Here is a 12,354-nt window from a genome sequence, read left to right as displayed (position 1 = left end):
TTTCAATTTTATAAATAATAATTATAAATACATAATTGAAAAAATAAAGTTAACAGATTTTATTTCCGATAACAATTATATTGTTATTTATAAGATATAAAAATCAACCAAAAACAATTTAATCAATTATTCAGAAAGTGATAATTTACTATTTGTACAGACAATATTTGGAAAACTTTATAAATTTATAATAATTGATTATGAAGTAAAAAAAAATTATTTAACAATCCCAATTATCTTCTTAATTAAGGATATATTAAAATAATCAATTATATTTCTCTAAAAAAAATGTCGAGATATTATTTTGCGTGTTTACGGATAGATAGAGTAAACATATCAAGCTCATGCATATTTTTAGAGATATATATAGATTGTCTGTAACATAACTCTTTGGTCATGTTTATTTGTTATGTGTTATTAGTTTTATATGTTAAAAATAAAAATAAAATATAATTTTATGTATAAAAATAGTAAATGTATTTGTGAACGTCAGTATTTATTAAAGAATTTGTTTTAAGATGATATTTAAATAATTATAAAGGGGGGGAAAACAATCGACCCCCGTTTGATTGGTATCAGGAAAAGTTTCTTTTGACACTAAAAAGAAAGCTACATACATTTGACAATCAATTATAACAATATAATAATATTTTAAGTTAAAAAATAAATAAAATAAATATAATTAAAAAATAATTGATGGGGTTGTTAAAATGTACGTGTTTTCCTGTATATGGTGTTAAAGTATCCCCATCCATTTGGATCCCTCCATGTAAAATGTCACATCTCAATGATTGGATATAACTTCCTCATGTTTCAAATGCTAACAAAAATAACATGGCAATATGACATATATGTTACAATAGATTTACAAAGCGAACAGAAAGCTACTTTTCAACGGCCAAAACCATAAATTTTACGAGATGACAAACACGGCAGCAAACACATTTATATATATATTCAATGCTTCGACAAAAATATTTATGAAGAAACTGTATCTTGCTCCTCGGTTTTAGCCAACTTTGCTCGTATAAGTTTGTCCAATATGGGAGGCTCTAATGGAACCGGATCTAGACACCGTTCTGCGGTAGCAACGATCACCTACGCCCAAAAGATACAAAAATCACAAAATAAGCACAAGAGATGCATAACAACTTTAAGAATTAAAGAGGGGAAAAGAAACTGTAAAACTAAAGGCAATTCTCATTAGAAAACTGCGTGACATTACCATGAAAAACTATGTTTAAGATAATTTTTCCTACCTCATCTAGCAAGAAGTCGATTGCAGCTTCATCTTCAACTATATCCCTTAAAGGGATCCTTAGGAACTGGATATCCACTTGAATTTGCTGGAATCCACTTCGGTTAAAAGTCTGGAGTCGGACAAATTCTTGTAAACTTTTAAGGCACAATTTAACTAAAGTTGTAACAACAGACTCCTGCGGTTCATAAGGAAAATGATATCATGGCTCCCTCACAGCCAACTATTTAAATTTAAATCAACAATATAATAGTCACACAATACCTGAGTATATTCTACTTTAGTAAAAATTTCAACTTTCTGCTTAAACAATTTTGCCAGATGCGTTTCCAAAAGCTGGCTCCTTGCCCTTTGAGTGTTTGACCTACCCAGTTTCTCTTCCCGTAATGGGTTGCTCCTTGATGAAGCACTACTTCCATTACTATCAGTCCTGCGGTGTTTACGTCTACCTTGGGGCAATATCTGCTTCACTTCCTTAACTATAACTTCAAGCTGGAACAAAAAGAAAATAAAGGAAATTAAAATTTCCTTCAGTTTGCTTCAATTAAAATTTGATCTTTAACCAAAGCGAATAGTGTTGTGTAATCCACAAAGTCAACCTCGCCGAATGGAATAAGATTTTCTATTGTTGTTGCTTCAATTAAAGCTTCATGGTCATTCATTTATTTCAGATAAGCAAAATTTAATATTACTAGTATTCAATTACGATGCTTAAACCATTCAATGCAAACTTAAAAGACACAGAAAAGTGCGGTTGATTTAAATATTAGATATACCAACCTCTTGAAGAAACAAATCAACAAACATATGAACTTCTCTTGGCTCCTTATGCTGTGGAAAGAAAAGAATAAACTTCAGATTCAAGCTCTTTCAAAGATAACCAATCACCAGTCTCGTGAAAAAAAGGGATATAACAGATTGACCTTAACCCAATTAGGGTTGGTAAACCTCTTCTTCAGGAGAAACGATACCCACTGAGTTCTCATATTTACGTACTGAAAAAAAAATAAAAACAGTATAAGGAAACATTGTTCAATTTGAAATATTTTAAAATGATAAAGTAAATAGAGGACTAGGGACAGATAACTGGAGACTACATATCCACCAAAACCAGAGCACTCAAGAATGTTTATAACGAAACAAAGAAAGCGAAGTAAAGCTTGCTAGTTCGCTTGCAAATCAGACAAGAGTCCCTCAAAAGAAACGATCCCAGAAGATCAAAGCAAAGCCATATGAGGTATCTATCCCTAATAAACTCAAAGGACAACCAAATATTATAGAAGATATGACCTTTTACAATCAAATGCACCATATATAGCACAAATCCATAGGACCACAAAGTCCTCTACCAGTCAAGTAAAAGCCAAGGCAAAAGTCAATAAAAGAAAGCTACTTAAAAAATTAATAAGAACTGCTCAAAACTCACAGTTGTCAACATTCTCCCAAAACTTAATAAATCGTTCCAGATAAAATTAACTGACAGTTAAAACTGAACAGGCATCTAAACTAGTCAGTTCATGAGAGAAAAATCACAATACATAATGTAACAACTGCATCATTCACATGTTCTGAATGGAATTGTATTTCACACGCAAAGAAGCACTGCCTACAGGCTGAAATGGTCAATCAAATTGAAACTCATCTTTTCCATGCGAACAAATATTCTCTGGTATTACAATCAAGCTGAAAAACACTAAGCATGCTTTAGGCATTACCTAAGGAATATATGAATAAGAATGAGTGACATACAGACAAGGACAACAAGTGTCATGATTTGCAATTCCACTGAAAACAAAATATGAACTTAAAAACGTACCAGGTGCAGGAACTTTTCACCAGCGGACCGAAATTTTCGACATATTTCTCCAGGAACAAAGGCAGGTCCAGATTCATGACCTCTAACGCTACCACCAGAAAAGGAAGAAGCTATTTCCTGAAGATTACAAGGAAAATTTTAAGGTATATCCGGAGGATATGAATAAAAAAGTAACAGTGAAATTTCAGGAATTGAATATAAGTCTATCAAGTGAACCCTTGCCTCAGTGACTTTTGGGATGACAGTTTGTTCAATGAAAGCAGACAACTGGGCCAGCACTAGGACAAGGCCAGCAAAAGCTTTATCCCCTTGAGCACCCTCTGCCAAACCGTGTGCTTGAATAGATGAGTTACTTCTACCGGAAAACCGAAGGAACTGATCCTCTAGTTTCCTAAAAAAGTCTTGAAGTCCTTCTTGAACCCAATCAATAATTAACTCTCTTAATCTAACTAGGATCCCAGAGTCATCATCTAATATTTTGCGGAAATCCTGAAGGAGAGCGATTAAATGTAAATGAAATGACATAAAAGCAGAAATAGGAGAAAATCTCAATGGCAATATGCATACACAATTGTGTATAACCTTGGTTAGACGAAACTAAGCATACAAACATGCTTACCAACAAGACATTCAAGCTTCCTTGAAGAACTGCTTTCGTACTTGCATCAAGAACAATATCAAGAGAGCACTGCTCTGCACCATCCTTTTTCAGGATTTGTAAGAGGGAGCCTACCAAACAGATGCTTATTCAGAGTACAGTTGCGAAGACAACTTTCTAAAATTTTCCAGTAGCTAAAATCATGTGAGTATATAATAGAGATATTTTGACAACTGAGAATCAGCAACAGCATAATTCATAGAATTCTATGCTTCTGATCATTGTAAAAAAAATCTGTCACATTGGTGCAATCATCAAAATAAGATTCTTAGTTTCTTGATTCTCCAACATGGTAGGGAAACATATTTTAAATTTTAAGTTGAAACCTAATATCAGAAGTATTCTGAATACAAGTCAAAGAACTAACCTGAGATGTCTTGCAGAAGATGAGAAAATGCACTTCTAACAAATGACATGAGGACAACCTTTGCAGCCTGGAAATATTAAGGGTTAGTTGATGGAAATTAACTTTGTAATGATTATATTATAAAATATGCGAAAGTGGAGAATTGAATAGTTACAACTTAGGTGAATCGAAACAAGATAAATGGATAACCTCAAGAGAATGGTTTGAGAGGGCTGCTTCCTGCAAGACTTCATCTATTAGGAGCACATCATTCCAGATAACTCCTGTAATTACAAATTTGAAGAAGTTTTGAAACTGGTTTATCAATTACCCCCTCGGTTTCCTTTTAACTATCGAAACTTTGAAAGATTTTTGTTTTTATTTAGCTTTCTTCTTCAAATTTCAATAGTATTAATTACTCTTTTGTCATATATACATTTACTCTTCATCCAACCTTGTAATAGATTACGTATATGCATTTATTGTGGCATAGAAATGAAAAAGGGCAAAATAAGAAATCTAATAAATGTTTTATTAAACTGGAGAAAATTTAAAACATTTCTTGATTTGTCCAAAACAACCTTAACCCTGCGTTTATTTCCAACAAAATAAACATAGATTGCGAAAAAAGCATAAAAATCATAACCTTAAAACATGGAAAACGAGACAAAATTTCATACTTAACTTACTACGAAGATTTCCGAAGAAAGTTGAAAAAATTGAATATAATCTATTATGTTCAAAGACATAATCAATTATATTTTTAAACATAGACAATTATGAGTGAATATTTTATTATCTTTACTTAAACATGATCAATTATATTTAAAGACATAATAAAGTATTTATGTTTTAATTATAATATAATAAATAATTAAAATAAATAATATTATAATAATAAATAAAATAATTGAAATATTAATATTTTCAAAGTAAATTTTAATATTTAGTAATTAATTTTACAAAAAGTTTAAAATTAATCACTTAAATTTTTTAATTAATTTTATTATAATTTCAATTTTTAAAATTGATAGGTAGAAAATAGATAGTATATAATTATAATTAATTATTTAAATAAATTAAATGTAATTTTTTGAAATAATTTTTTCTACTATTTTCAATTTCATAAATAACTATTTTATAATTAATTATCTTTTAATTTTAACTAAGGGTGTTTTCGTAATTTATTAAAATTTCTCAATTAATTTAATTTTTTTTATTTTGTTACATCAATAAACTTTTTATTCATCTCTTCATTTCCTAGTCTCTCTTCCTCTATCCAAATAACCAACCTCTTTCACTTTCTTTTTTTCCTTTCCCACTTCCTCCCCAATAAAAAACAGAAATGACACTTAAAAAGAGACGGAGACAATAAAATAATATATATATACAGAATATTGAAAATTTGCACAAGGTAAATGGGTAAAAAAAGGTGAAGTGTTTCCCACTGTATTAAACAAGGCAAATGAAATTTAGCTTTTCTCTTTTGTATGATAATTTCAGATGATAATTTTCACTTGGCCATTGAAAATTGGTAGCTTGATAATTTTCACTCATCAGCATCTTGAAAATATTTCACAAAACATAAGCTGAAAACTACTTGGTAACATATCAAATTCTATTTTCATAAGCTCTACCATAGTGTTTATGTCACGGTCATATTGATAAGCAGTAAATAAACCCAAAACACACCTAGTGCCGTTGAGAAATAGAAATGGATTGCTCAGAGAAAAAATTCTATGTAATTTAAAAAAATACAGGCATATAAAAAATGAAATTGGACCAAAAAAAATGCTATTTTTTTTTGTGTAAAATTAAATATCATATAACAGGCATGGGTCGAATGTCATTGACTCATATTTAATGCAGTACTGAAAGTAAAAAGACATATATAGCTTTAGAAATGAAGTATTTTTCCAGAAACTATAAACACACAGACAAATAAAACACACAAAAAATACTGAAGTACTAGCAAAGGCCAACTACTTACGAAGAACACCAAGTAGATCTTCTGGGCATATCCGTGTCTTTACATATTCCTCGACAATTACAAAGTTCCTAACATACATTAGAAAAGTGTTCATATTATACAAATTTAATCTAAAGTAAATAAAAATGTTTCCAGTGGCAAATAAGGATACGAACTTGGTAACCAAGTCTTGAGCAAGTTTAACCAACTGTTCATCGGAATCAGGAAATATAGCTATAAATGCACGAACTGCCTCCACAAATTCATGAATAGCTGCCTACATTAAGAAAAGGGAACAATAATAGATCCTAATTTTCAATCTTATAACATCAATTACAAGAAAAAAAAATATGCATACTAATGGAGGTAAATTAGGCTGAATAGAACGGGAGGAAATTGAATTGGATCGGAACAGTAATAATATTTCATTATCAATTCCCTAGGCAGATTATTTGACATAACCATTTATGTAATCATTACTTCTTTATTTCCTGTTATTGGCCAACTCATCGACATTCAGATGAACATAAACATAGAGATACATGCATAAATACATCTTCTCAAATGATATCTACCTTCTACAAGACTGTAACCCTCAAAGTGTTCTACGGTTAGGAATCCAAGTATAAGTTAAAAGTCTTACATTGCGTAGAAATGAGAAAGTTGAGTAATATATAAGAAAAAAGACCCATAAGTCTTAAGGTTTTGGGTTAGAGGTGGGGTCATGATCTCTTATATGGCTGACTGATGACTCATTGGTGATGAATCTCTTTAATGTATCTCCCTATAAAATTCCCAACAGTAGTATCATAGTCTGGTTTATCTTGGAAACCAACTTAGATGTCGTTATGGTAAAACCTAATAGCACTTAGGGTCAGGGGAAGTGCGTTAAGATGGTTGACGATACAAGCATGTCTCGTTGTAGTAAATCCTATGGTATAACCCAACTCACACATGAGGGAGATTGTTAGAAATCCAAGTATGAGTTGAAAGTCTCACATTGAGTAGAAATGAGAAAGTTAAGTAACATGTAAGAAAAAAATACCCATATAATCACAAAGCTTTAAGGTTTTAGGTAGGAGATGGTGTCATGATCTCTCACGATTTAAACAAGGTCTAATGGAATGTATAACTAAGATGAGGATGAACAAACTGATGTTCAAATTGATGATTTCAAAAAGGAGCAGAATATTTTGGTTGTCCCTTGGCTACTAGGTCTATTAATTTAAAGACTCCAACAATTGGTGGGAATCTTATGGTGATGAGCATCCATCCAAAACTCCAAAAATTTGTCATTCATTTATTGAGCTTGACATTTAGCTCCTCCGAATGTGAGCATAATGGGAGTTCATTTGAGATGGTAAGTTACTATTAAAATATATCTGAAGAATAGAATTACTAGTCTACTACTTGCTTATCGTGTTTGTCTTTGCTTTTGTTTAGGTCAACACAAAGAGAAGAAATAGCCTAAAGCAAAGCACAATGAATGATGTTGTTTTTTGTTATGGCTAATTCAAAATTAGCTAAGAAGAAGCAAACAAGAAAACCAACTCAAATTAATATTGTTGATTTTTCATCCCATGAAGAGTGGATCATGGAAGATGAACACGGGCAGAATGAAGCATTGGATTTGGATGAAAACTTTGGTTCTAGTCCAAGTTGAGGAGGATGAAACTGTAATTGGCATGATTTAGATATGAATCATGATTGATTTCAATGGTGAAGGAGATGGAAACGAAGTTGAAGGTCTCGATGTAGATTATGAATTTAACTTATGAGATTATTTGGTTTAGATGGATTATTATTTTGTTAGTGTATTGTAACTAGGAATGAGTTACTCCTATGCAACTAGGATGTGGTGTTTACACCTAATGATGTATTGTTTTATATATATATTATGAAGTTCAATTATGAATTTTGAGTGAGATATAATGATTTGTGTGTGTATATTTCATAAAATTTGTAGGATCTTACTATGTGTGTTACGATCTCCCGATTTACCATTCATATTTCCTTTGATCTTGAAGAAGATCTCGATTTTGAATACCATGATCATATCCATGCATCATATCCTCACAAAAACATCTACATCTATATCTTTTTTTTCTATATCTAATCTATATCTTGCTTTTTTTTGGTGAAGAATATCTTGCTTAAATTGATGCTCTAGGATACACACATAACCTCAATGTTGTTTGTCGTCAACATCTTAAGTAGGAAAAAATATGATAGTAAATTAGAGATATGATAGTAAATTAGTGATATGAGATATCAAGGGGTAAAGAGAAGGACAATATAGAAAAGGATAACGCTTTCGTACTAGTTACCTCGTGAGCAGAACAGTCCCTGGATGCATTGTTTATTTCTACAGGGTTAAGTCGAATGTCCGTAATAGATTGTTCTAACTTTTCAAATAACTTTGTCTTTAAATTGTTCACCTGCCAATAAATTGAAAACCTAGCTTCATACAACATTTACTAATAACACCCACACAAAAAATATGATGCTACTTCTCTCTAAAAGATAGGGAAAGAGAACATGGTGGGTGCTCAAAGCTCTTCATACAATGGCAAAAAAAATCATCATTGGGCAGTTCTTCAATAGTAAGATTCAGAAAATAATTACTAGCTGGTAATATCTCATCATATGGCATGCAAAAACAATTTTTTCTATTTATAAAAAGTGAACAAACCGGAAAATCCAACTGCTTAAGAAGCACTGCTGCATCAGCTCTCACTTGTATTGATTCAGAATCTGAAAATAGCTTCCCCTGGTTAGAGAGAAAAATGTCAAATCATGATAACAAGCTTCTACTAAAAACGATAGATTAGAGAAGTATGTTAATCTTAATAGTACCAATTGAGTATTTTAAGTTTTACTGCAATTGGAATACCAGATTATAATGGTGGATAGGGTAAGCTAACCCTATCCAGTATTACTATATAACATCTAACTATTCACCAATTGTTGATTTTACAACTTAGCAATTAAATAAGCCGTGGTTAATTTTCCATTAAAAAATATTGCCAAAAAGAAATTGATAAAGAAATTTAGTTTATGATTCATGTCCAAACAGTCTGACATATATGAAAGAACTATACCTGTAAGTTTTTTACTATGATAGCTATTGCTTCTTCAGAAGCTTGCTTACAATCCTTGAATGATGAATCTCCATATGCCTAATAAAGAAGGGGGAAACCGAAATATTTCATCTGAGACCTGGATTAACATGTTGTGTGTAAAAATAATGAATGGATTGAATCAAAAACTATATAAGCCAAGCACAACCTTAAAAATTGGCAATGCTCCAGTATAAAACCTGACGGCATCTGCGTAGGCCTCTGACTTTATGCACTTGCCTAATCTATCGGGCAGATCATATATGAACTACTCTTCGACAAAGGTGAAAAGCATGTCAGTCATATTCCACTTCCGCAAAAAACAATCACAACTCATATCACTAACTGATGATATATGGAACATGAATATTTCAGTGATGCAAAGCCGTAGTAAAGAAATATGTACGCTTGGTTTAATAAGTAATACCTGAACTTTACGAAGAAGATTACAAGTCCGGTGTACCTTCTCAATATGCTCCCTTTTGTCAAATAGAGAAGTGTTGACACTGTCACTTCTTGACTGCACAGACATGATCTGCATTGGAGGAAAATGTGGACTCCCATCAAACTCCCTTTCTTCCTCTTTTTATTTTGATTCTAATATTCTCAACAAAGTTGGTACGCTACGGTTACCTTCTCAAGAAGCTGTTCCATGTTCGTCTCCATCCCTGAAATGTTACTCTTCATCCTGTTCGAAAAGCAAGAATTAGATGCAGAAAATTTTGACACGATAGAGCAAGAGAGAGAGGGTTATGAGCATAAATGCCTCTTTATAGTGTCTGTGGCACTAATGAACTTGTTGTAATTCTCGTAGACTAGCATTTGCAAGTCAGTGTCGAGATTCTTTATTTCAGCTGCCATTTCAACGTGACGTTGGAGCAGCCCTTCCAAATTGGACTTGTACGCCTGCATAATTCATTCATTGAATGAAACCGAGTGAAAATTGAAATTCAAGGAGCAGAGTGAGTGATTAATTGAAGAAGAGCGATAAGATTTTACCAGGATATTCATGTACTGATCGGGATCGAAGGAGGTGGAATTGATATCGTCAAGGGTAGCGTGTTTGGAGGTGGTGTTGGAGTTGGAAGGGTCTGGGGAGTAGAAACTCGATAGCAGATCTCTCATCCTCTTCGCTTTGTCGTCCATTGGTACTTCATCAGTCCCCATTTTTTCCCCTTTCTCTTCTCGTTTTCCTCTGCTGTCTCTGTTGAACCAACTCGCTTCTCTTCTCCCTCCGATCTGCGAAATGTAGTGAAACGACTCTGATCTTTGTTGAAAGTTGAAATGGAATGACCATGTTCAAGGTGAGTGGAAAACGGGCCTACGAGGTTCCTTGGCCCATCTCTAGTTGACCTGGGCTGACTACCAATTCGGAGCTCCATGTCAACGAGGCTCATTCTTCCTGCACCCCATAGGTTCTTGCCGCACCTCATATTAATTGTGTAATTACATTATTTTTCTTCAGTTAAAAAATAAATAAACCCTAAAATCCCATCTAGATTTTTCACCCTAACTCTTCTTATAATTTCTCTCATAGTGCACCTCAGCACCTCCAGAACACGATTTTCACCGATTTGTGATTGTATACATAGTTTGAGAGCATTATACCATAAGGTTGTAGTTTTGTGGTGGAAAATGCTAGTTTTTTAAATGTATTTCACTTTTTCTTTATACTAGTTTTTCTGCATTGATTTAGATTATACAATTTATAAGTTTTTTATTAGCTTTTGGATTATACAATCAAAATATTATTTTTTTTAAACTAATTTTAAATTACATAATTCGGAAATTAATTTAAGATACTTTGAGATAATTAGAAAGTTACATAACACTTCAAACTTTATTAACTATTTTACAGAGGGGTATTTTTGGAATTACAATGTTTATGGGGGTGCGCACGAACCTATGGGGTGCAACCAGTCTGTCAATGACTTGTCTGGCCCAGTTTGCTTATCCTGATAAATTGGCTAAAGCAACTACGTTTTTGCTTTCTACACCACCATGACTTTTGTCCTTCATTCATGTGATTTCACGTTTTTGGTTTCTTCAGGAATACCTTAGATCTGTAAAAAAATTGGATTATTCATTTTAACACAACAGTATGAACCAATCAACCAAAAGTAAAAATTGTGAAATTTTTTTGTTTTTAATTGTGTAATTTGAAAGCTTATTCTTCATCGGGAAAGTTTTTTTGTTTTTAATTGTGCAATTTAAAAGCTTATTCTTGATAGAAAAATACTTGTTTTTAATAATCCAAAATAAATAAATAAATAAAAACATATAATCTATAATGTATTGTGTATGACATGAGATACTTTGGACGTCCTAACCCCTTTGGATTATCACTTCCGGAACAACAAATAATGTCACCTTTCTTCCCACTAATTTCTTCCTTTTAATTCCATTTACATTGCTAAAGTAGTAGCCCATCACATGCATCATATTCCAAATTGTTAAATCAAACAGTGAAAAATATATTTTAAATTTAACCATCCAAAAATGCCATATCCATTTTGCAATTCAAGAGTGCAAAAATATTATTATAATTTACGCGGTTCACTTTATTATTACATGAGTTTTTTTTTTCTAAATTCTGTAAGCTAGAATTTATGTCATTTTGACTATAAGTTATATGATTTGAAAGGTTACCTTCTTTTTCAAAATTGTATAGTAAATAAATTGAATCTTAAATTACTGAATTATAGAAAAAATTAATTTTATAGATTTTTCACAATTTTATTGCATAATATTGACGGCTAACCGTCACATCTTGCTTTTGGACGGTCAGAGACACGTCAAACCAAAATGAATCGAGTTGACCCATTTTTTCATATTACATAAAATATCATGAGTTTCAAAATCTTCGTAAAAATCTTGGATTCCAAAACCTCCTTAAAGTATCATACATTTTAGTACTGTTAGGGGTCGAATGGTCCTATGACATATCGGTACGTGGTACTGACCGAACGTCATGAAGGTAAATATATTAGTTAAAGTACATATTAACATTAATTAAATCCTACATAAATTAGGTAATACAAATGCTAATTGTGACACACCTTAATCAATGCCCAATAATAAATGGGTTTATCAGATACTGTAAATAGGTGCAACAACCAAGTCAAATGTACAACATTAATTACACTCGAATACTGAATACTCACTAGAGTGTTAGAGAACCTTTTGCA

The 12,354-nt window shown here is 32.0% G+C and overlaps 1 protein-coding gene across 1 annotated transcript; it reads right to left on the bottom strand.

Moving 5' to 3' along the window:
* Positions 1 to 770: 770 nt before the first annotated feature.
* On the bottom strand, positions 771 to 10,476 carry LOC137830205 (vacuolar protein sorting-associated protein 51 homolog). Its single transcript, XM_068637397.2, has 20 exons — positions 10,166 to 10,476; positions 9,933 to 10,072; positions 9,800 to 9,854; positions 9,594 to 9,701; positions 9,336 to 9,434; positions 9,149 to 9,226; positions 8,740 to 8,817; positions 8,375 to 8,485; positions 6,224 to 6,324; positions 6,069 to 6,136; positions 4,289 to 4,362; positions 4,100 to 4,166; positions 3,694 to 3,803; positions 3,297 to 3,563; positions 3,075 to 3,191; positions 2,182 to 2,253; positions 2,039 to 2,089; positions 1,523 to 1,750; positions 1,260 to 1,436; positions 771 to 1,098 (listed from the first exon to the last, which is right to left on the bottom strand). Exons 1-20 carry the CDS (start codon positions 10,331 to 10,333, stop codon positions 979 to 981), a joined length of 2,289 nt encoding a protein of 762 aa, XP_068493498.1. The 5' UTR covers positions 10,334 to 10,476; the 3' UTR covers positions 771 to 978.
* Between the last annotated feature and the right edge of the window lie 1,878 nt (positions 10,477 to 12,354).

The sequence above is a fragment of the Phaseolus vulgaris genome, chromosome 7, assembly GCF_051622355.1.
Source record: "Phaseolus vulgaris cultivar YP4 chromosome 7, ASM5162235v1, whole genome shotgun sequence".
Lineage (NCBI taxonomy): Eukaryota > Viridiplantae > Streptophyta > Magnoliopsida > Fabales > Fabaceae > Phaseolus > Phaseolus vulgaris.
Note: the sequence above shows the minus strand (reverse complement) of the source record. Positions and strands in the feature narration are given on the sequence as shown.

Excerpts from the sequence above, each read along its gene's own strand:
- LOC137830205 (XM_068637397.2), bottom strand. The coding sequence starts at position 10,333 with ATGGGGACTGATGAAGTACCAATGGACGACAAAGCGAAGAGGATGAGA. Across the intron at positions 3,564-3,693 it reads GAAGCTTGAATGTCTTGTTG|GATTTCCGCAAAATATTAGA; the intron begins GTAAGCATGTTT and ends GCTCTCCTTCAG. Across the intron at positions 2,090-2,181 it reads CCAACCCTAATTGGGTTAAG|CATAAGGAGCCAAGAGAAGT; the intron begins GTCAATCTGTTA and ends TTCTTTCCACAG.